This window comes from Biomphalaria glabrata, chromosome 9, assembly GCF_947242115.1.
Source record: "Biomphalaria glabrata chromosome 9, xgBioGlab47.1, whole genome shotgun sequence".
In the NCBI taxonomy this organism is placed as follows: Eukaryota; Metazoa; Mollusca; class Gastropoda; family Planorbidae; genus Biomphalaria; species Biomphalaria glabrata.
Window position 1 is genome coordinate 11,528,705 of NC_074719.1, and position 22,082 is coordinate 11,550,786.

General features: G+C 37.4%; 1 protein-coding gene across 7 annotated transcripts in view; it reads left to right on the top strand.

Moving 5' to 3' along the window:
• LOC106051324 (neuronal calcium sensor 1) overlaps positions 1-22,082 on the top strand; it is a 107,173-nt gene that overhangs the window by 512 nt on the left and 84,579 nt on the right. Inside the window, exons 1-2 of one of the 7 annotated variants that reach the window (XM_056042860.1) lie at positions 2,084-2,188; positions 10,393-11,212. In XM_056042860.1, the coding sequence (XP_055898835.1) occupies positions 11,149-11,212 (64 nt within the window). In that variant the 5' untranslated portion in view covers positions 2,084-2,188; positions 10,393-11,148. Of the gene's footprint in view, positions 1-2,083; positions 2,189-2,212; positions 2,327-2,509; positions 2,566-2,632; positions 2,721-5,210; positions 5,392-10,392; positions 11,213-22,082 lie in introns of those variants that run through there. The other 6 variants (XM_056042855.1, XM_056042857.1, XM_056042856.1 and 3 more) reach the window with 6 other exon arrangements.

A 22,082-nucleotide genomic window follows, 5' to 3' on the forward strand; every position in this document is an offset into this window, starting at 1 on the left:
TTAATCTAAAAAGTCTCCTTAAAAAGAGAAAAAGAGAGAATCAGATTCATCTCCGACATTTGTTTTCAGTGTTCTAATACTGATCTTCTGATGTATAGAGCTGCTATCATTCTTTTGACAATTGTCTTTCTAATACGAATGACACATGGGATTCCAGCTCCTGTAGTCTAAGCGTGGCACCTTTGTGGAACCGTCTAGTAGTGATGTCTAGCATTCAGAATTGTGTTCAGGAAAGGATTCGTAAAAAAACAATATCCAAAAGCAGCGTTTGTCCATTGCGCGTCTCACATTGCGCGTCTCACAGATCTAACCTTGTTAACATTGACCTGAATGACGTTTCAGATAGATTGTTGGTGTCATCAAGAAGACTGCTTAGTTCTTCCGTAACTGCCCCGATTTACCTCTTTTGTGTGAGACACAAATGGACTGACCAATACGACCAATACGAGCCCAGTCACAACTTTGAGAAGATCTTTGACTGTTTGGTGGATCTTAAAATAACGGCTGCAAGTGAAACCAGACTAACTGCGCATGTGCCTGCTCCTCACGTGTGTCTTTTCATTGTCGTCAAGTATTCATCTGTTCTTGAACCAGTTTCTCGAATGTTTCAGTCTAAATAAGTACATTAGCACTCACAATGAATCTTTAAAGACCAAACTTAGCCATGCTGAGAAAAACTTCAGGGATGTCACCTTAAGTAAATCGAGGCTGCTGGTGCTGGCAGACAAACTTGAGACTGAATTGGTGCTGCCAAAAATTAGTAGCCTACAGACCGCCGAGCAAAAATCACGTTTGGATTTTTGGAGTTATTACGGAACAAGACTTAACATTCCGTGATTGGTTAATTTCTTCATTATCGTCTCGCGTTTCAAGCATTAATAATGTTCAGTTGAGCTTGTTTTGTCTGCGTCCTTAAACGATGTAAGATCTGGAACGTGAAGAAGAATATCAGCACTGTGCACGACAGTCGTCCATCGTCAGCTTGTCCATCGCGACTAGAAGCAATTCTTCAGTAAAGTTATTGACAGTTTTGGCAAACACACTCGACGTTTTCAATTTTGTTTGATCGACCGTAAAGGCAAGGGCCGTAAAGATCAACTTAACAACGTATACAGTGAATACTTTGTCCGCATGTTTAATATTTAATTTAATTTACATAAGTATTTACAATGCACATACAATATCGCATATGGATTTGGTGGGGTGGGGGGGACCAGTTCCTTTCTTTAATATTCTCCGTAACAAGAAATTTGAAGCTACTAATTTGAACTATAGGTAGCAACTTGCACCACCATGCAAAAATCCTGCGGGCGCCCATGGTAGCGAACAAAGCCTACATGGAAACGTCTAGTAATGGAACTAGATTGGCCAATGTCTGGTAGCGAACAAAGCCTCTATGGAATTTTCTTGGGGTGAGCTTATGTTTTTGTAAATTTCATTCGGTGTGGAGATGGGCCAGAGACCTGACAGCTCAGTCTAACAAGTTCACCACGCCGTTCTACAAAGAGGATGGTCGATAATGGGACAGATGGTATGACGATCCTGCCAAGGTATTGTGTCGGTTACAGTATAGAAATATCAGGAAATTCAGCGTGGTTAGCGCGGCCTTAGGCCACTCATAGCGATCGGACCGGATCTGGAGGCCTGCATATAAGACACGACCCCACCAGTTTAAACCGCAATGGTCGCTGTCCTTGTAGAGCCCTTTTAGAGGACTCTGGGCGAAGAGCTCCCGGTCCACTCTTGGTCGTTAGATAAAATCCATTCCTACAACTAATCCGGATAATAGCGCCTTCGGCACAACTGGGCTGTTTTCAAGAAGACAAGACCTAGATATCACGCATAGTACACGACATGCCAATTATCAGATGTAGGTTTTCTTTTTGACCTCATGTGACATTGGCAGAGTTGAAACATCTCTAGACATCGACATTAAAACAGAAGAGATTCTTATTTTTTAAAATTGGCGAAGTCTAAGAAAAAGAGAGAGAGAGAGAGAAAGAGAGAGAGAGAGAGAGAGATACGAGATACAAAATTAGGTAAAGACGAGACAAACGGAACAAGATTGTAAGAGAGAGAGAGAGAGAGAGAGACTATTAAAAACTTATCGGTTAGGTTTTTACTTCTGGTAACTGGCACACGTGCCTGCTCTACGTGAGCGATGTGACGGACTTGGTTCTGTGCGCCGGTACATGTTTTTGTTTTCCTCTTTCCCTCCCCCTCTCTCTCTCTTTTCTTACGCTCAATTTTCTGCCAACCTTTCTTTCCTTTCTTCCCTCCTGCCATTTCTCTATTCATTTAGCACGTAGTAGGCACATTAATTGAGGTCTGTAGAGAGACGCTAGGATAAGACTGTTCTCTATCTCGTTTTAATCGTCTTCCTCTCTCCTTTTCCTGTATCTCTCTCTCTCTCTCTCTCTCTAATTTTCCTCTATCTTCATCTCCCCTTCTCTTATCCTTTCTTTCTTTCTTCTTACTCTTGATATGATGTTTGTTATTGCCATGGTTTATACAGTGGTCTACTAGGCTATACAAGAAACTTGAAGTGTATCGTCTCAACTCTATGTAAGTAGAACAATCGCGTGGGACTATCACTGTGATGTATTGTATAACAAATCATACACAGACGGATGTAGCTGTTTTCATTCAATTTTGGACTTGAGTTGATTCAAAGGATTACATTCACATCATTGGATTACTTGAAGTGTATTGTTTTTTCGGTAATTAGATCTATAGCTTACTGCTTTTAACAGTTCTGTGCATTTGTGAAAAAAGCTTCATGTCAAATATTGTCATGTTTAAAGTGATCTAGTCTAACGTGATAGATAAGTTACTGCTGGATATCTGTTAGTAAGTTACATAATTTACTGCTGGATATCTGTTAGTAAGTTACATAAGTTACTGCTGGATATCTGTTAGTAAGTTACATAAGTTACTGCTGGATATCTCTTAGTAAGTTACATAAGTTACTGCTGGACATCTGTTAGTAAGTTACATAAGTTACTGCTGGATGTCTGTTAGTAAGTTACATAAGTTACTGCTGGATATCTGTTAGTAAGTTACATAAGTTACTGCTGGATATCTGTTAGTAAGTTACATAAGTTACTGCTGGATATCTGTTAGTAAGTTACATAAGTTACTGCTGGATATCTGTTAGTAAGTTACATAAGTTACTGCTGGATATCTCTTAGTAAGTTACATAAGTTACTGCTGGACATCTGTTAGTAAGTTACATAAGTTACTGCTGGATGTCTGTTAGTAAGTTACATAAGTTACTGCTGGATATCTGTTAGTAAGTTACATAAGTTACTGCTGGATATCTGTTAGTAAGTTACATAAGTTACTGCTGGATATCTGTTAGTAAGTTACATAAGTTACTGCTGGATATCTGTTAGTAAGTTACATAAGTTACTGCTGGATATCTGTTAGTAAGTTACATAAGTTACTGCTGGATATCTGTTAGTAAGTTACATAAGTTACTGCTGGATATCTGTTAGTAAGTTACAAAAGTTACTGCTGGATATCTGTTAGTAAGTTATATAAGTTACTGCTGGATATCTGTTAGTAAGTTACATAAGTTACTTCTGGATATCTGTTAGTAAGTTACATAAGTTACTGCTGGACATCTGTTAGTAAGTTACATAAGTTACTGCTGGATATCTGTTAGTAAGTTACATAAGTTACTGCTGGACATCTGTTAGTAAGTTACATAAGTTACTGCTGGACATCTGTTAGTAAGTGTTTGAAGAGACTTATGCATGTTGCTTTTAACGTTACGTTGGTCAGGGTGGAATGTTAATGGTCTAAATGTTGGGGTTCCAACTTTCCAAATGGTGAACACCCTTTCTGAATAGTTAATCCAAATACTATATGGAGAATATAAAGCAAAAAGGGAGAACACAATCAAAGTTTGAAATGCAATGACACATTTGATTCAGTGAAGAAGATAATAGAACAACAGGCTAACAATAAAATGTTCTTTTTAAAGTGAAACTGTAATGTTGGTGGAATGATGGAAAAGATCTGGGCGTGTCGTGGCTGTGTTAATAATAATAATAATAATCTTTATATCTTGACTGTGTTTTATAAATCCATGTCTTGACAAAGTTGAATGGAAATCGTAAGAGATGTCTCTTGCTCTACAGTTGTTTCCAATAAAAACTTATTTAAATTTGGATTATGTGACCTAATGTAAACACCTGGAACTGGAGAGTATAAGGTTTCACGCAGAGTTCTCTAATATAAAAGTTCGAATAAAACGTAGCCGCATATCTAGTGACATTACGTAAATTGTCATGTTAGAAAGTTCATCTCCCTTGTCCAGCCATCGAGCATAATGAAATTATGTGACTATTTAAAAAATTATTTTGTATAAAGCGAGAAAGAAAGTTGATGTGTTCAAAATCATGTCGCCACCTTGAACTAGATCTTAAAACAGGAACAGTTGCTTTGGTTTTGTACCAGTTGCTTAGTATATCTCTGTATAAGGTAAAAGGTTTTTAAATTCACTGAGGCCAAACTTGTATCTTTGTTACTGTTGAGTTCTTATTAACCATTCAATATTTCTCCACGTCGTCCTGCAGATGATGAGTGAGCGTGATCCTATTTTGTCACAGTTTCTGCAGGTGATTAGCTTACGTGATCCTGTTTCTCAGAGACTCTGCAGGTGATTAGCTTACGTGATCATGTTTTCTGAGTCTCTGCAGGTGATTAGCTTACGTGATCCTGTTTTCTGAGTCTCTGCAGGTGATTAGCTTACGTGATCCTGTTTCTCAGAGTCACTGCAGGTGATCAATGTAATATTCTAACTAGACTCTAGCTCGAAACATAATATGATTAGAATTTTATACATATATAAACAGAGGCACTTGTAATGTTAAAATAATTATTAGCATTTTTCTATTCAATGAAGCCACATACGTTGGCACAAAACAAGAAAGACCACCTCATCAATGTTCAAAGATATGTCCTATTAGACGCAGTACAGCATCCACAAACTTAGTTTCAAGAGAGCTCATGTCAGCTTCTTCGGGAAATTGCCGAGTCTATTTATAGCTGCAGAGTCGTGAAAGGTTTTTCTCTTGTTCGTCTAATCACGTCTTCTTGTACCTACGTCAAATTGTGAACGTGTTTGCGCCATTGTGTGCGCACGTGTGTACCGTGGTAAAAAATGTTGACGCAGTCAGTACGTAAATGGCCTTGACATTCCTTCCCTCGGAGGCTTCGGTGAATCAGAGATGTTATTTCTTCCACTTATTATCACTCTTTGTGTATAGCCGGAGTACGACTTCTCTTTGTTCAGCTTTGTTTTTTCCGATTGGTATTCTCATTCGAAGGCTGTGTTTACGTAAGATTTTTTTCTTTCCAGACGCTAAGTTGCGCGTTGTTCAGGTAGGTCGTCCTGGAATGGAACATGTTCCCCAATAGGCTCAGAAGCAGCGCCTGAAGCTGGTTATCAGCAACCCTCATATTCAATTATAAAATATTTTTATGCAAAATCTCGTGAACCAAAAAAAAAAAAAAAAAAAAAGCGACAGCACTTGCATATGTAGTGATCGGTCAGATTGCCATCATACGGAGTTAAAAGTATTAAACGTTCATTAAACTTTAAATGTAATTAACAATGGTTCGTTAGTATTACTATTAATTATTCCACCCCTTCACCCGGCCAATTCTACATTACATCTACGACCAGATGCAAAATTAGTACATTTAGAAGTATGTCCTTTTTATAAAGAAGCGTTTTTCTGTACTCGTGAGCTTGTCTGTATTTAAAAAACCCAGATCTAAGTTCTTTATTGTGTAAACACATCTACAATATTTGGTGTACCATTGAGTTCAGACAATTGATTACCAGGTTTTGATTCAATCAAGAAAGTAAGTTTATAAAACATAGATCTACAAGATCTTATGCTGAATCAATTCTAAATGTCATGTTAGTTTTTTATTCAACCGATTAGTTTAAAGGGGCGGGGGGTGGGGGGCTACATTTCAAAGTCTGGGTCCAAATGTTATGTTTGTCTGAGCCACAATTTGTTTACAACTTCAACGTGACTATTTAGTTGGATCTTAACATTTATTATGTGTTATAATAATAGCGACTAGAACTTCTATTTTATCTATCTACCAGTGTTTCTCAAATATTTATCAGTTGCAGGCTAGTTGCAGCCACCCCCTCCCTTAAATGAAAATTAAATTGTGGTCATGGATTAGCCCTGTAGGCTCCCATATTGGGTCCTGGAGGGTTTTAATGATGTAATGAAAAAGAAAAAAAAACTAAAACTAAATTATAAGATAAAATAAGATAAGATAACTTTTATTGATCCAATCAAATGCAAATTCGGTTTGACTACAATAAACAACCTCAGCGTAACTACTGTACAATAACAATATAGATGTACAATATAGATGCACATACGAACAACATTCACACACGAAAAACTCACACACTCATAACCAGCGCTTTATAAATAGACTTCTATGTAAAACTTCTCGATGACAGAATGTTAATTTTTAATGTTAGACATCCAGGGTCTAGTATTACTGAATGTTTTCATTTTATTCTTTGGTACAATCATGTTTTCACAGAACTGGATGTACGAATTAATAGTTGTGGTAAGTTCATCTGTCTGGGCAATTGTTTACAAACTTGTCCCAATCTGTTTGCTCCAGACAACTTTGTATCTGTAAAACAACGTCGTCAGACCATGACTGGATGGACTGTACTTGGGTTTTATTGTTTTTAAAACCGGTTCGTACATGGGTGTAAGATGGATCATTGTGTGGTCCGACTCTCCGAGGGGAAATAACGATCGAGATGTGTAGGCCATTTTTATGTTGCTATAACACATGTCCAAGGTTTTATCATGCCTTGTGGGACAATTAACATATTGAGTATATGTTGGCAAGTGTTGAGCTAACGAAAGATGATTGAAATCTCCCATAAATAGTCGGACAGCATCTGATCGTTCTCTCTGTGCCGTCGGTAAAATGTCTAGAATATGTTTTGTTGCTTTCTCTGTGTTGGCTGAGGGTGGTATTTGCTCAAGTATGACAAAATTGTGTAAACTCTCTAGGCAGGTAGCATAGGCTGAGATTGTAAGATAGAAGTTCAATATCGGTCGTACACATTTTAGTTTTGATTGAAATATTGTTGACACAACAGTACTGTTTGACATAAATGGCCAGTCCTCCTCCTCTTGTTTTGCCACTATCTGTTGTTCTGTCCGATCTGTACAAAAGAAACGCATCCAAGTCTACTGATTTTTCGGGAATAATTTCATTTAGCCATGTTTCAGTGAGACAGATTAGAATTTGGTAGAAATGTCTGCAGCACTAATCAAGTTCGTCCATTTTGTTATTTAGTGATCTAACATTGCCCAAGACAATAGGAGGCAGGTAGTCCTTTGTCCTGTTTTCCTTCTTTTGACTTGAACTCCACCTCTACGGCCTCGTTTGTTTCGCTTAGTCTGTGTGTTTGTTATGTATCGGCCATTTGTTTTCAAGATGGCGGGTGTGTACATAGATTCATTGATGATCATATTATTTATGCTATCCACTGAGGCACTGGTTTTGAACATGCACACTAATAAAATAGTCCATAGAACTAGAAACACTTCTATTCTCTGAAACACAATGAAACACAATAGGAAAGGAATAACCGCATTGTTTGGGGTTAGAAGAAAAAAAAAATTTTTTTTTTTTTGTATACTAGAAAACGTTCTTTCTGGAAATACTACTGGAGGACAGTGGAGGTGCAAAAGGTTCTCCCTTCATTCAGTAAAAGGGTAGGGGCGAAGGAGGTCTGGACTATCTGTAGTAGGGCCTACACTTGTTGAAATTTTAATAAATTTCTCTCTCTCTCTCTCTCTCTCTCTCTCCCTCTCTCTCTCTCTGCTAACAATCAACCGGCCAATCAATCAATTAACAAATCAATCGGTGAATGTTTAGTCGTTTTCTTGACCAGAAGTGTTGCATCACCAACCTAGCTGCAGAGTTGTGCTTCCCTCTCTTGTGTACACCTGAGTCAAACATTGCCCCCCACTTTCCACAGCAGCTCTTCTTCAAGTTCTCATAACATTTAGATCAACGCTTCTGGCGATAAGGGAGCATCCACTTGTGACGTTCTAGCTGTGTGTGGTGGATAAAAAATAGTTTCGTACTTGATTTAAATTGGAGGTGCGGTGGCTGAGTGGTAAAGCACTTGGCTTCTGGACCGGGGGTACCGGATTCGAATCTATGTGAAGAAACATGTAAAACAAAACAAAAATGTAATATCAGTTTCTTAAGAGTCTTCATTTGTTTGTTTACATTACCTTGGTACTATCCTAGACAATAAACTAAATTTTACCGCAAATACTGATTATATCAGCAAAAAAGGGCAGCAAAAATTACGATTACTAAGAAAACCGTCCTCGTTTAATGTTAGCGAAAGGCCTCGTCTATGTTTTATCACGCTCACATCTGCAATATTTTAAGTTTCAATATCACTGACTGGTATGGCAATCTGAGCACTAAAATTACAAATAAACTTTATAGAATCCTAAATGCTGCTGGTAAAATCATTGGCAAAAAAACAAACCACATTTGGGCAGCTGTTTGAGACAAACATCTATAAAAAAAAGCTAACAAGATCTTATAAATAAAGAATCACCTTTTGTGTCAGGATTGGTTAAGCGGAGGGTTCCGGTTTCGAATACAGGTGAAGACTGGGATTTTTAATTTCGGGATCTTTGGGCACCTCTGAGTCCACCCAGCTCTAATGGGTACCCGACATAAGTTGGGGAAAAGTAAAGGCGGTTGGTCGTTGTGCTGGCCACATGACACCCTCGTTAACCGTAGGCCACAGAAACAGATGACCTTTACATCATCTGCCCTATAGACCACAAGGTCTGAAAGGGGAACTTTACTTTAATTTGGAAAAGCAAGTTGGAAGACGTAGCCACTATATGGACGTACTCATGAATATTTGTATTTGTGTAGCAGCATTGTTCAAGTGTAGAAAGTATAAGTGATGGTTTCAAAATAGTTTCTTTTTAATTTGAAAAAATCACCCTAGTAATCTTAGATATACTGTCTCATAGATACATTTAAATTGTGATGATAGATAAACTGTGTCATAGATACATTTAAATTGTGATGATAGATAAACTGTGTGATAGATACATCTAAATTGTGATGATAGATAAACTGTGTCATAGATACATTTAAATTTGTGATGATAGATAAACTGTCTCATAGGTACATTTAAATTGTGATGATAGATAAACTGTGTCATAGATACATTTAAATTTGTGATGATAGATAAACTGTCTCATAGGTACATTTAAATTGTGATGATAAAGTGTATATTTACATTGTTACCATACATAGAGAGATACGTTACAGTTTTGTCACGTGAAATAATTCATAGGCTTTGTTGTCAGCGTGTTTTGAAACTGTTTAAGAAATGTAAAGCTTCTTTTCTACTTCCATTAATTCTGTGTACTTTAGCTACCTCACATTTCAAACATCGCTTTTCACTAGTGGTTGCCTGGTCGTGTGGTAAACGCTCTGGATTGTTTCCGTTAGTTCCGAGGCTTGCACTCTGCCCACAGCCATCTCCGGCCGTCATGCGGAAGATTTGAACTCCTTCGCTTCTACCCTCACGTATTCCTTACTCAGTTGAACCGTTGGGGCACCACAAATGATCTATCGACCTTCTTTCTCCATTACACTGTTTTGCCTTGGATAAAAATCCCTTCAGTGGCAGGTCCGTCCATTCTTTGATGTTGTCTTCCTGTCGCTCTCTCTGCCTACCTTCTTTATCCTTCATTTGTGAAGGAACATCCGAAACTTGTAAAAGAAAACAAAAATATAAGATCAGTTTTTTAAGATCCTTCATTAATTTTTATAATGACGTGTAGTGGGACTTAACGAAACACGAAAACAAATAAGAGGGGGGGGGTTGAGGAGTGCTTAATATCAAAACTATTCAACTGAAGTAAAAAGATTGTTCAATATTTTATTTGTATGAATTTCATAAGTGAATGCAATCTAAAAGTAATATGCTTGTAGAGTGCAACAATAACGGGAGGGCGGTGGCGGATTGGTTAAGCGGAGGGTCGCGGGATCGAATCCTGGGATTTTTCATTTCGGGATCTTTAGGGCACCTCTGAGTTTGACCAACTCTAATGGGTACCTGACATTAGTAGGGGACAAGTAGAGGCGGTTCGTCTCTAAGCTGGCCACATGACACCCTCTTTCGCCGTGGGCCGCAGAAACAGAATATGTTCAGACCGCATGTCTGGAAGGAGAACTTTTATTATTATTTTTTTAACAATAACTAATTTCCTTCTAACTTACTAAACTCTAATATTTCTTTAACTTTTTACTAATTCTCTCTCCTCTCAGGTCGACCTACACTAAACATACAACAACAGAGATGGTTGTTCGCCCGCGGCCTTTGAAAGAAACTTCTCAAGGCCGGCTCTAATTCTATGCTGCCATGGCCTCAACCTGATAACCCCAAGTGGCCAGGTGAACTGAACTACCAGCAGACGGCAAGATTGCACGTGATCTTTGTTCTTAGGAAATATTTGTTCTAAAAAAAAAAAAGTGCTAAAAGTGCTAAAATATTACGGAAGTACAACCAAAACCCCAGTTCAACCTTATGGTCTAACCGTGGGATAACATGCCTTGCTGGTGAATATAAATAAAATGTGCGCATCGCGTTGAAACACGTGATGCAGGATTCACAAGATGGCAGGAGCAGACGACTGAGTCTTTGGATTATCTTATTTACATTCCAGTAGAGTGTCCAGTTTTTTTTTTTCTTTCTTTCTGGTTTGAACCTCAACAAGCCAATTAGGCAAACGGAAAGGGAGATAACAAACGCAAAAAAGAAAGCAAAAAGAGGCTGCAGTTTTCAAATTATAAAAAAAAAAAAAGGATTCTGTTCAGGGGAGAAGAAAAAACACGTGGGAAAATACAGTTGTACAGGAGAGGGAGGGAAAAGCGCGGGGAATTCAAGGGAGGATACTGACGAGGTGAAGTGACGTCACAGTAGTCTGTCTTGTGAAAGAGACGCGTCATTACTCACCTCAAGCTTGACCTAAAAAAAAAAAATTTGGTAGAAAAAAAAAAGGTATTTGCTCACGAAGTGAAACCATGGGAAAACGAGCGAGTAAGCTCCGACCTGAGGAGGTAGAGGAGCTGAAGTCACACACGTACTGTAAGTATACTCTTTTTTTAGGTCAGCACTTATTCCCAGTGTGTGTGTGGGGGTGTATGTATGTCTGTGTGTTGTCTAGAGAACGTATGTCTAAAACTTGACTAGGTGATGGACTCGTCCTTGAAGTGTTGTACTAGTCTGTTGTTGAAGTTAAACTTTTTGTTGGTACTCGGTCGTTGGTTTGTAGTTCCTAAAACTTTGCATATTGAAACCAATGTAGGCGTAATAAATTCTTAATATTCAACTTGGAATAGACTTGAAAAGACTTCTTTGAAAACAGAACAAAACAAAACGTTTATTTGAGAATCTACATGTCGGTATCATCACATCGGATGTATGTCAAAACACGAGTGCAATGATATTGAAACAAAATCTTACTTTAAAAATAGACACTTTTCTGTCTCATGTCTGCCTTCCTCTCTAAAGCATTTACGCCAGTATTTCAAGAACTTGTATTACGACAGAACAGCTCGTGATTTCATCAGAAACTTTTCAGCCCACTCAACTAAAACAACCGCTTTACTTTCCTCATGGCTTCATCAGAAACACACACATACATTCCTCAACATTTTTTTTTCTTTTTCTTTCATGTCCCACTGAATAGATTGAAAGTACATCGGCCTATTAAACCTATAGTTACTAATATGTTTGGATCGTTTGTTTAGTATTGCATTTAAATATATTTTAAACTATGATCACTCCAGCTACACTGTATTACCAGAGATACTTATTGAAATGAAGAAACAGAACAGAAAGTCACTGAACGAAATAAAACGTTTTTTTCCCTCAACTTGGAATCACACACTTATTGAGCTCACGCAACGGATACATAATGCTATTTTATTAATAGATTCACATCAGTAGATACTTATTAACTTATTTGAAAACTGATCGACCAAAAGTAATTGTCTTTCCCTGTTTTTAAATCCAACGCCTCAGAAATATCCAAAACTCTATTTTAGTGCTATGGAATTTCTTATGTCTTAAAACAGAAGTGATCGCAATTGCTCGAATCTGATTACTTGTCAACATTTGTTTTTACTTAATGTGTAATTATGAGCTTCTTCTGGAATTCCATTGAATATAAATTACTTAATTCAAACCGTGAGACCTTGACGCGTACATCAAGTAACATTATTAAGAACAACGAGTGAAAAGAAGGGTTTAATACATTCAATGATAAACATTATGGTATGGGGTGTTTCCAATGTATCATCCCTTCGTCTCTACCAATAGGTACCGTGTTGCCAATGCAAAAATAGGTTGTGGATGTTATGAATAAATGTAATGTTTTAATACAGTCCCAACTTAAGCTATTAGTGTAGATATTGTTAGTTATCGTATTAATTTCGACAATAATTCAATTTTTAAATTCTACTAAACCTTTTTTTGTTTTTAATTCAACTGATGTATACATAGTGTTAAATTTTAATTTATATCGCTAACAGTTCTTTACAGGTTTCATAAATGTATAAATCACTCAATATGAATCATCCTTCCATCTGCAATCTACCATATCTGACTCTAATCTCCCATTGTTTTCATCTTACTCTCTTCGTAAATCTCTCTATATATTTTTTCGACATACACGCGCTATAACACCGACCGATTGACTTGTCACAATGTCCATGGAACCACAGAAGTGAGTTACATAAAATTTTGCACGAGTTTTAAAACGAGTCTCCTAGAAATTTGACAGTTCATTTATATCGTTGGGGGAAAAAATAAATAGCTAATTGGCCACAAAGGGAAAACTCTGGTTTTACTGTTTTAATTTTTCAAAATCGAATAATCTAAAAATTAAAGTTGGTCTGGAGGTTTAGACTGCTATATCTTGAGCACGCATACGTCAGCGGGTATTCCCGCATGTCTTCCTCCAAAAGTGAATTTAACATTAAATAAAAAAAGACGTTCAGATATATTTTGCCTATCGTTCTGTCAGTCTTACATCTACAGGTCTATCACCAAACTAGAATCTTCTGTACAGTATATCTAGCTGTAGTTCCAGTAATCTAGTCTTGACTACTGTCTTTTAAAGTTACCTTATTAAGAGCAAAGTAATCGCTTTAAAAAAACAAGCAAAAAAAAAAATGCACTCATCAGCTTCATAAGGTTGGAATGGTCTTTAAAAAACAACTTTTGTTACAAATGTTACTTGTTAATGTTTCTTCTTGACTTTTTATGAAACTATTTCTCTTTAAACGTGTTCTAAGTTCTAACTGCATGGGCACAATGAGCAATGGTATTACCTGGTGTAGATAGGCTAAACACTAGTATATTATGTATACATAAATATATACACAGGGCTTTAGGTGATTAGGTGCCGGTACTCAGTGATTAGGTGCCGGTACTCAGTGATGGATTGCCTAGCTTTTAACTACTAATAAATTAATATTAAACGTTAAAATACGAGAAAATTAATAATCTGTTTCCCCCACATTGTAAAAGGTGCCGGTACGCCATACCGGTGGGTTCCGTCACAAAAAAGCATGTATATATTTATAGTGATTGGCGTATAAATGTTAGTGACTTGGGACGCGCTGGCTGAGTCGTTAAGTGCTTGAATTCCGAAGCTTGTGTCCTGGGTTCGAATCTAGCTGAAGACTGGGATTTCGAATCTCGCAATTGTTTGGGGCGCCCCAATGGCTACCTGACTTAAGTTGTGCTGGCCACATGACGCACTGTTCAATATTCTTTGGCCAAAGAAACAGATGACCTTAACATCATCTGCCCTATAGATCGCAAGGTCTGATAGTGTCTGGCGTATATAAGTTATTGTCTGGTGTATATATGTTAGTGTCTGGTGTATATATGTTATTGCCTGGTGTATATATGTTAGTGTCTGGTGTATATATGTTAGTGTCTGGTGTATATATGTTAGTGCCTGGTGTATATATGTTAGTGTCTGATGTATATATGTTAGTGTCTGGTGTATATATGTTAGTGTCTGGTGTATATATGTTAGTGCCTGGTGTATATATGTTAGTGCCTGGTGTATATATGTTAGTGCCTGGTGTATATATGTTAGTGCCTGGTTTATATATGTTAGTGCCTGGTTTATATATGTTAGTGCCTGGTGTATATATGTTAGTGCCTGGTGTATATATGTTAGTGTCTGGTGTATATATGTTAGTGCCTGGTGTATATATGTTAGTGCCTGGTGTATATATGTTAGTGCCTGGTGTATATATATTAGTGCCTGGTGTATATATGTTAGTGCCTGGTGTATATATGTTAGTGTCTGGTGTATATATGTTAGTGTCTGGTGTATATATGTTAGTGCCTGGTGTATATATGATGGTGTCTGGTGTATATATGTTAGTGTCTCTAGTATATATGTTAGTGCCTGGTGTATATATGTTAGTGTCTGGTGTATCTATGATGGTGGCCTACTCTATTTCAGAATAAACTAAACAATGTCAAGGATGTGAAACTGAGCTACAATGTTGCCAACTAAATAATGAACAAAATTGACTTTACAAACTGAGCTTTAAACAAAATGGATTTGGCAGTTCCTAAAAGTGTCAAATGTACAGATTTTCACCAGAAATATGGCCTGTACTAAACGTAAAGTAGCTATGGTACAAGTAGCTAGCGAGGAAACTCAAATTAATGATGGTTGTAATGCTGGTATGCAAAGAGATTAAAACCAAATAAAGTTTAGAAATCTAGAACGAGGAGTTTGTCCTTGTTACATCTCCAGGATACAACATAGGACCCTCACGTATGCTAATGAAATTATGAAATTTCTCTTTTTTTTCACACGATATTACAAAACAAAAAAAAAACTCTCTTTTTTCCAATCTTTATTTTGCCCCTGCTCAGGATAGATTGTTTTGACAAACGACGAATACATTTTACAGTAAACATTTCAAGGGAGATAATATTTGTTTCCTCCATCAGATCTTCTCTCCAGGTTGTGAATTGAACTTGCCAGTAGAGAGCTCTGGAACTGACGAAATGATGGATTGGAACAATATGACACTAATATAGGAAAATGTTTCCTTTATCAAAAAAAAATCTATTGCTGTCCAAATGGGGGATTTTAAAGTTGTTGTTTCTTGTCCAATATCATGAAACTGTAGATGAAAGAAAGCCATTGTAATTTTGTCTGATCTCGGGCCTTAGATTTAGTGTGAGAAAGAAAACATATGCTGTTGGGCTTACATTTAGAATGAACGATTTCACGATTTAAAAATAAAATCGATCACAATGAAAAAGTTAAAACACAATATTTCTATTGTCAGATCTTAGACTCTTGCAGAATGGACTCCCAAAGATGTTACACGATAATTCTTTTGTGGCTTGTTTTCACTTCAAGAAAATCTTCTTAGTTTGTTGATATTGTACTTCATTTGTTTTCATTGTTTTCATATTGTCCATTTAATTTTTCTTAGATATTGTCTTCAAAGTGCAGTTAAATTGCCTCTTACCATTACATTGTCTATGTATTGCCCTTTAGATTGTTTATGTATTGCCCTTTAGATTGTGTATGTATTGCCCTTTAGATTGTGTATGTATTGCCTTATAGATTGTTAATGTATTGCCCTTTAGTTTGTCTTTGTATTGCCCTTTAGATTGTGTATGTATTGCCCTATAGATTGTTAATGTATTGCCCTTTAGATTCTCTATGTATTGCCCTTTAGTTTGTCTTTGTATTGCCCTTTATATTATGTATGTATTGCCCTTTATGTTATGTATGTATTGCCCTTTAGATTATGTATGTATTGCCCTTTAGATTGTGTATGTATTGCCCTTTAGATTATGTATGTATTGCCCTTTAGATTATGTATGTATTGCCCTTAAAATCGTCTATGTATTGCTCTTTAAATTGTCTATGTATCTCTAAATTGCCCTGAAATGATACTAACTTGTCTTGAACCATTCTACTACTGTCTTTGAACCTATTCTAAAACTGTCCTAAATTGTCTTCCAATAGTTTAGTAGTGATCTGTAAATATATAGATACGTTACTATACACACATTGTTCCTTTATTTCACTTGGATTGATACAATGTTTGGGTTTTAACGTTACACAAGAGGAAATAGTTTCTCAATATCAGATTTTTACACTCAATATTTTTACAATCAAAAGTAAACAAAAAAAAATAATTTTAATCATTAGTACAACCAATTGAATGACCAATATAAACATTGATTGCCGATATTCGTCAATTCCTTTACTGAGCCATTCAAGTTCATTTTCTTTGTTGTGGTCTTGAGTGTGTCATCAATAGTGCCACGATTGAAAAGATGAAACAAAATGCATGGCCTCTCCACATAAGAAGAACCTCTATCAGTGGCGTAGCTATGCTGGGGATTGGGGAGAATTTGAAAATCCCCAGGGCCCCTACTTGAAGGCGGCCCCCAAATGAGTTTTCGTTTTTTTTTACATTAAATATGAAATACACTAAGCCATTATCCCATTTCATGATGTCGAATGTCAAAATGCAGAGTTCAAGCCCCCCCCCCCGGTCCTCCGAATTCCTAGTTACGCCACTGCTTTCTACATTGAAGTAACTGAGGTAAATATCAAATAGAAGCTTGATTCGATCCAAAGACAAAAACTTCTTTATGGACATTTGTGGTGCATTATTTTATAGCAAATACAGTGTTTTAATTTACATTTGCAGTGCATTACTTTGACTAGAAAATACTAATTTTCAGACATATATTTTAGTGTCCTGTCAAAAGACACAAAATGACAGGCAAACACCACTCTGTTAGTTTCACTCCATATTTCAATTAGTTTTCTCCTAAAGTCCATCTTAACCAAGGAAACCTTTTCCCGAACTGGCACTCGGCCATTTAGTGAGGTTGTGACCGAGCGTCGCTTGAGGTTTGCGGGACATCTCCTTCGACAAAATGAATTACGCATACCAGGAGTTTCGAAGACATGTGGAGGCCAATAGGAGGAGAGCGCAAACAGGGACGTCCTCGTATAATTTTGCGTCATACTTTCCTGGAGAACCACATAATAGTAGCCGCCAGGCGGTAAAACGTTTTAAACATTGCCAGTGACAGACCTTTGTGTAGCCAGCTTGCCACCCATTGCGCCGAACGGCGGGGGAGTCTAAGTCTAAATAAGAAAAGTTCATGAGACTACAATTTTTGGTATGGATGTTGTCATCTTAAAAGCAAATTAATATTCGTCTCCTCCGACCTTGACATTCGTCAAGTGGCTATTTATTTGTAATGTTTCTATCGCATTTGTAATATTTATCAGTTGTCACGCGTCACAAATTTTCACATTTCATAGTGTCTTGTCATATTTGTTACACCTAATAAATGTCACGTTTTAGTAGTTGCGTGTCATATTTGTTACATGCTATAGTTGTTAAATGTCACAGTTGTTTCATGTAATAATTGTTACTTGTCATTGTCTTAGTAACTTATTTACTGCCAGTTATATCATCCCATTGCTAAGTATTACTTTAGTGAGAACTCCTCGTGATTCACTTCTTGTTCTAAGAATGTAAACACATTTTTTTCATTGCGCTAGCTTCAAGTATTGTTAGCTAGTTGATAGTCTAATTGAGTAATGGAGGCGTGGTACCATCTGTTTACTTGAGATATTATCTGCGAATACCAAAACAAAATTTAATAAAATACTCAAAGAGACACACAAATAAAGGCACATTCCTCGTTCCATATGCTAGGGCAAATTTGTACAAATACTCCTTCTTCTCTAGTGCTAATAGAGCATGTAATGGGTTGCCGGCGCCAGCCAGGAAAACCATTGACTTGGCTGAATTTAGGTATTTGGTTTAACATGCATGACTAGATGCATGAACGTAGGCAGGGCCGGTTTTAGGCCACTGCAGCCTATGCGAACGCAGTGGGCCCCGAGCTAATTCTAGGTGTAATTATTAAATTGCAAAATAAATACAAAAAATTCCTGGAAATCTCCTGAATTTATTAAAATCTAAAAAAATAGACAAAATTGTCATTGGTGGTTGTCATTTTATTGCGAAAACGCCAATCCTACGTGCGATAAAAGAAAAAAAGACATTGTCAGCTTTCATGTAATAAAATGTAATAATCGGGCGAATTTTCACCTTAATCGTAAGTTACAATAGTTTATTTACTTTTATAGTCACTGGCATATAAATATGCCATAGGTTGTAAGGTTCGTAAAGTAAAGTTAATTTGATCGCAATTCTGTGCTTAGTAAAGAATGAATAAAATTGAAAGTCAATTTTTTTTTCGAATACAAAATCTTAATTTTCACTTATTATCCTTATTTCCACCCAGACTAGGACCGCGCTATCAGTTTCGCATAGGGCCCCGCAATCGTTAGGACCGGCCTTGATCGTAGGACTTAATCATCTTCTGATTTGAAGTAACGTCTGTATTTTATAAGATAAAAGAGTTCTTATATGAGCAGTCTCCAACAGAATAAACAATACATACTAAAATAATCCAGCGTTTTTAAGTACACAACACTTTATTAAATCAGGTAGGGCACAATAGACGTCACAAGATTTACTACAAGCCGTCTCTTCGTCTCTCGTCCGTTATTCGTTGCTATTCTATTTCCGTTCTAGCTTTTTAATGTACTGTCGCATCACTAAGGAAATACCCAATTAAACCCAACTGCTACGGGTCTTACTAATGATTCATTACATTATTTTTTTCTAAGTTGTTAACAGATATCTACTTCTGAAATGTTGACTTATTGTTCTATAGTTTACTGTCTGGAACAACGCGACCTGTAAACGAAAGTTGGATAACTGTACCACATAATCTGTTTCTGTCAATTAACCTTAGTAAATGATAGAAAATTAAGCCTTTTAGATTTTGCTTCTGGTTCAATTTATTCGGAAGTTTAATTTTAGCTCAAAAGTACAAGATGTCTTTCTTTCCCAAACCATTAGAGCATAGAACGGATTGCATGAATCAGCCAGGAAAACCAACGACTTGGTAGAGTTTAATTCTGTAATACGCATGTACGACTAGATTGACACATCTGTTTACGTTTCTCGTGATTATCTTATTTTTTAAGAAAATCTGTAACTTATAAGATAAGAAAGTACTATTCTAGATCTATAAAGTGATACTAATAGCTATTTCTACTTTAAAAGTTATAATATGATCATGCAATTCAATTTTCACATTGTATAAAGAATGCTACGCGTGACAGCCTTGCCTGCTATGCAAATTGTAGGTGGGTTTGTAACTTTATATGTATTTTATGATCCAGTTTTTCAAGAAAAAAAAAATCATTATAAAGTCCTACTTGTTCCAAATACAGGTCAAGTTACACTTCTTAGGCCAGTGGAGGTCGGTAGAGACAAGGGGGAGGTGGGGTAGCCGAAACAGGCAAGTGAACGGGAAACTGATTTTACTAGTGCGTGATAAGATTCCGTGTTTCAGGGGCCGTAATTGATGTGAAGCTCTAGATTATCTCCCCCTGTCCAGTTCTGGCTCTCTCATTACGTAATGTAAAATGTTTCCTTTCTCTAATAATGGCAACATTAAATTTTCAGTTTTTTTTTGTTTCCTGCCATCAGTCCTCCTGAGGTTTTCTTACAACGGCTGATTTTGATACAGGCCTGCTTAATGTGTACCTTGGATAATAATAATAATAATAATAATAATAATAATAATAAGGATTGTCTTCGAGTCCAAATATTAGTGAGGAATGCAGTATTACACGTGGCTGCGTAGCCCCAGCTGTGACCTACTTATTTTGCCACATCCTTGGCAAGCATAACCATTGTCCACAAGTAGTCAATTTAGATTTTCTTTTCGCCGTCTGCGTTTGTCCTCGGCAGCGGATTTTTTTTTGGTTTCAAATGTGTATTTTGATGCCTTCGTGAGTGACCTCCAGCTATCCCGTTCTGAGGCCGCATGCAACCAGGTGCTCTCTTCTATGTCAGCTAAGGAAAGTTGACGCCTAAGCTGGTCTTTCAAGCGTTTTTTGGAGCCCCTCTGTTACGTCGACCACCTTTTAACTCACCAAAAAAAGACTGCCTTTGGCATACGTTCGTCTCCTATACGGGATACGTGCCCTGCCCAGCGTAACTGTCGGACCATAAGAAGTCCCCCTATACTTTCGGCAGGCGGAGCGATTTGTTCCGCCAAACTCTCGCCTGAAGTCTTCTCCAGGATTCGAACCCAGGATTCCCGGTCCGGAAACCAAGCGCTTTACCACAGCGTCTCCTGTTGAGGCAGTAGTAGTAGGTAGCTGTTTTCAGCCTAACAACAAAAAAAAACAGGCGCTATTTGTGCATTGCATTGACGTTTACATCTCTAATTGATCGAACTAGTGATGGCGTTTTCTTTCTGAATGAAACACACTATCTAAGCAGAGATAAATAAAACTTTAGATTATTTTTTTTCACCATATACCCAGAAGTACCAAGCAGTCACTATCACGACAGGTGTGTGACTAGAGGCAAACATCTACTTCGAGGATAAATTAACAGGTTTTTTTTTCAAATTCCTCACATTCGTCTGACGTCAGAGGTCAGAGTTATGCGAGTTATAAAATGTTTGGCAGAGAAAATAAACTCGTCTAGAAGAAAGTTTTAAAAAGTCTTTAGTTATCTGACTGATGTCAAGTACTCTTTATTCACTAGTACGTAATACGCTTGATGCTGAAGACATAGCTTATTTAGCCGAGACTTATTTATCCGAGACTTATTTAGCCGAAACTTATTTAGCCGAGACCAATCGTTATAGGAGTCCTGATTACAGACCTGTGACGTGGAAACGTGTGGTCAGTCAAGACTTATAGCTCGTTGACAAGTCACATGCAACCAGGCCTACTACGATCGGTCTTGGTTCAGTATACACATGTCACAGGTTTAGCACCATATACATGACTTTTCTTTATTATTGAAATATAATAGATAGTTGTTTGTTTTGTGTGTAGTACTACTAATACTACTAATAAAGCTTGTCCTCGAGTCCAAAGATTAATGAGGAATGCAGTAGTTCTCGTGACTATGCAGCCCAGGCGTCGGATGCCCACCTACGTTTTAGTACTATAAAAATATAATGTCAACTAAAAGTCATTTCATTGGCACCCTCCGTACACTTTTAACGGAATCAAATTGAGTGTAATCACTTTACAGTGTCCTTAAAAATTGTCTGATGATCCGCAGCAGTAATGGGAATCTTCTTCGCATTGCCTGACCAGTCATGTAATGTGTTTTTGGAACTGTCGTCACGATGGACACGTGTTCAAACCCTGGCCGCTGCCATCCCTGTCGTTCTGCAGGATGTCTGGGCCAGGGTGTACTGACCTTTACATTGGAAGGAACACTTAGATCTAGTAAAGTAATTAAAAGAAAGACCATGTCTAGACTTCTGATATATAGGTCAGCACTTCGGATCACTATATAGTATAGTGTTACTTTAGTTAACTTAATTGTCACTCAATCTCATTTTATTTTTTGTTCTTAAGTTAAGATGTGATCCTAATTAAATTATTTGATATACATTATATTATAACAATTTGGCAAAATCGAGAAATCAAATAGCCTTTTACTCGTTCCTTCTCTCTCTCTCCCTCTCCCTCCCTCCCTCTCTCTCTCCCTCCCCCTCCCTCTCTCCCTCCCTCCCCCTCCCTCTCCCCCTCCCTCTCTCTCTCTCTCTCTCTCTCTCTCTCTATGACTTAGCCTCAGTGCTCCTATTTTATTGAACGATTACACCAAAGCTATCTCGAAGTTTCAATGCGTTGATGTTCGAACCTATACCACTCACGAAACTACCAAAATGTTTACCCAGACCTGACCGCTACTTTCACCCCCGCGGAAATTTGACGTCACAGCCTGACATCTATCTGGTTTGTGTCTTCCCTACCTACCACGCATGCGCACACCCACACACCGGCAGAGATAATCAAGAACCCTTTTCCAAC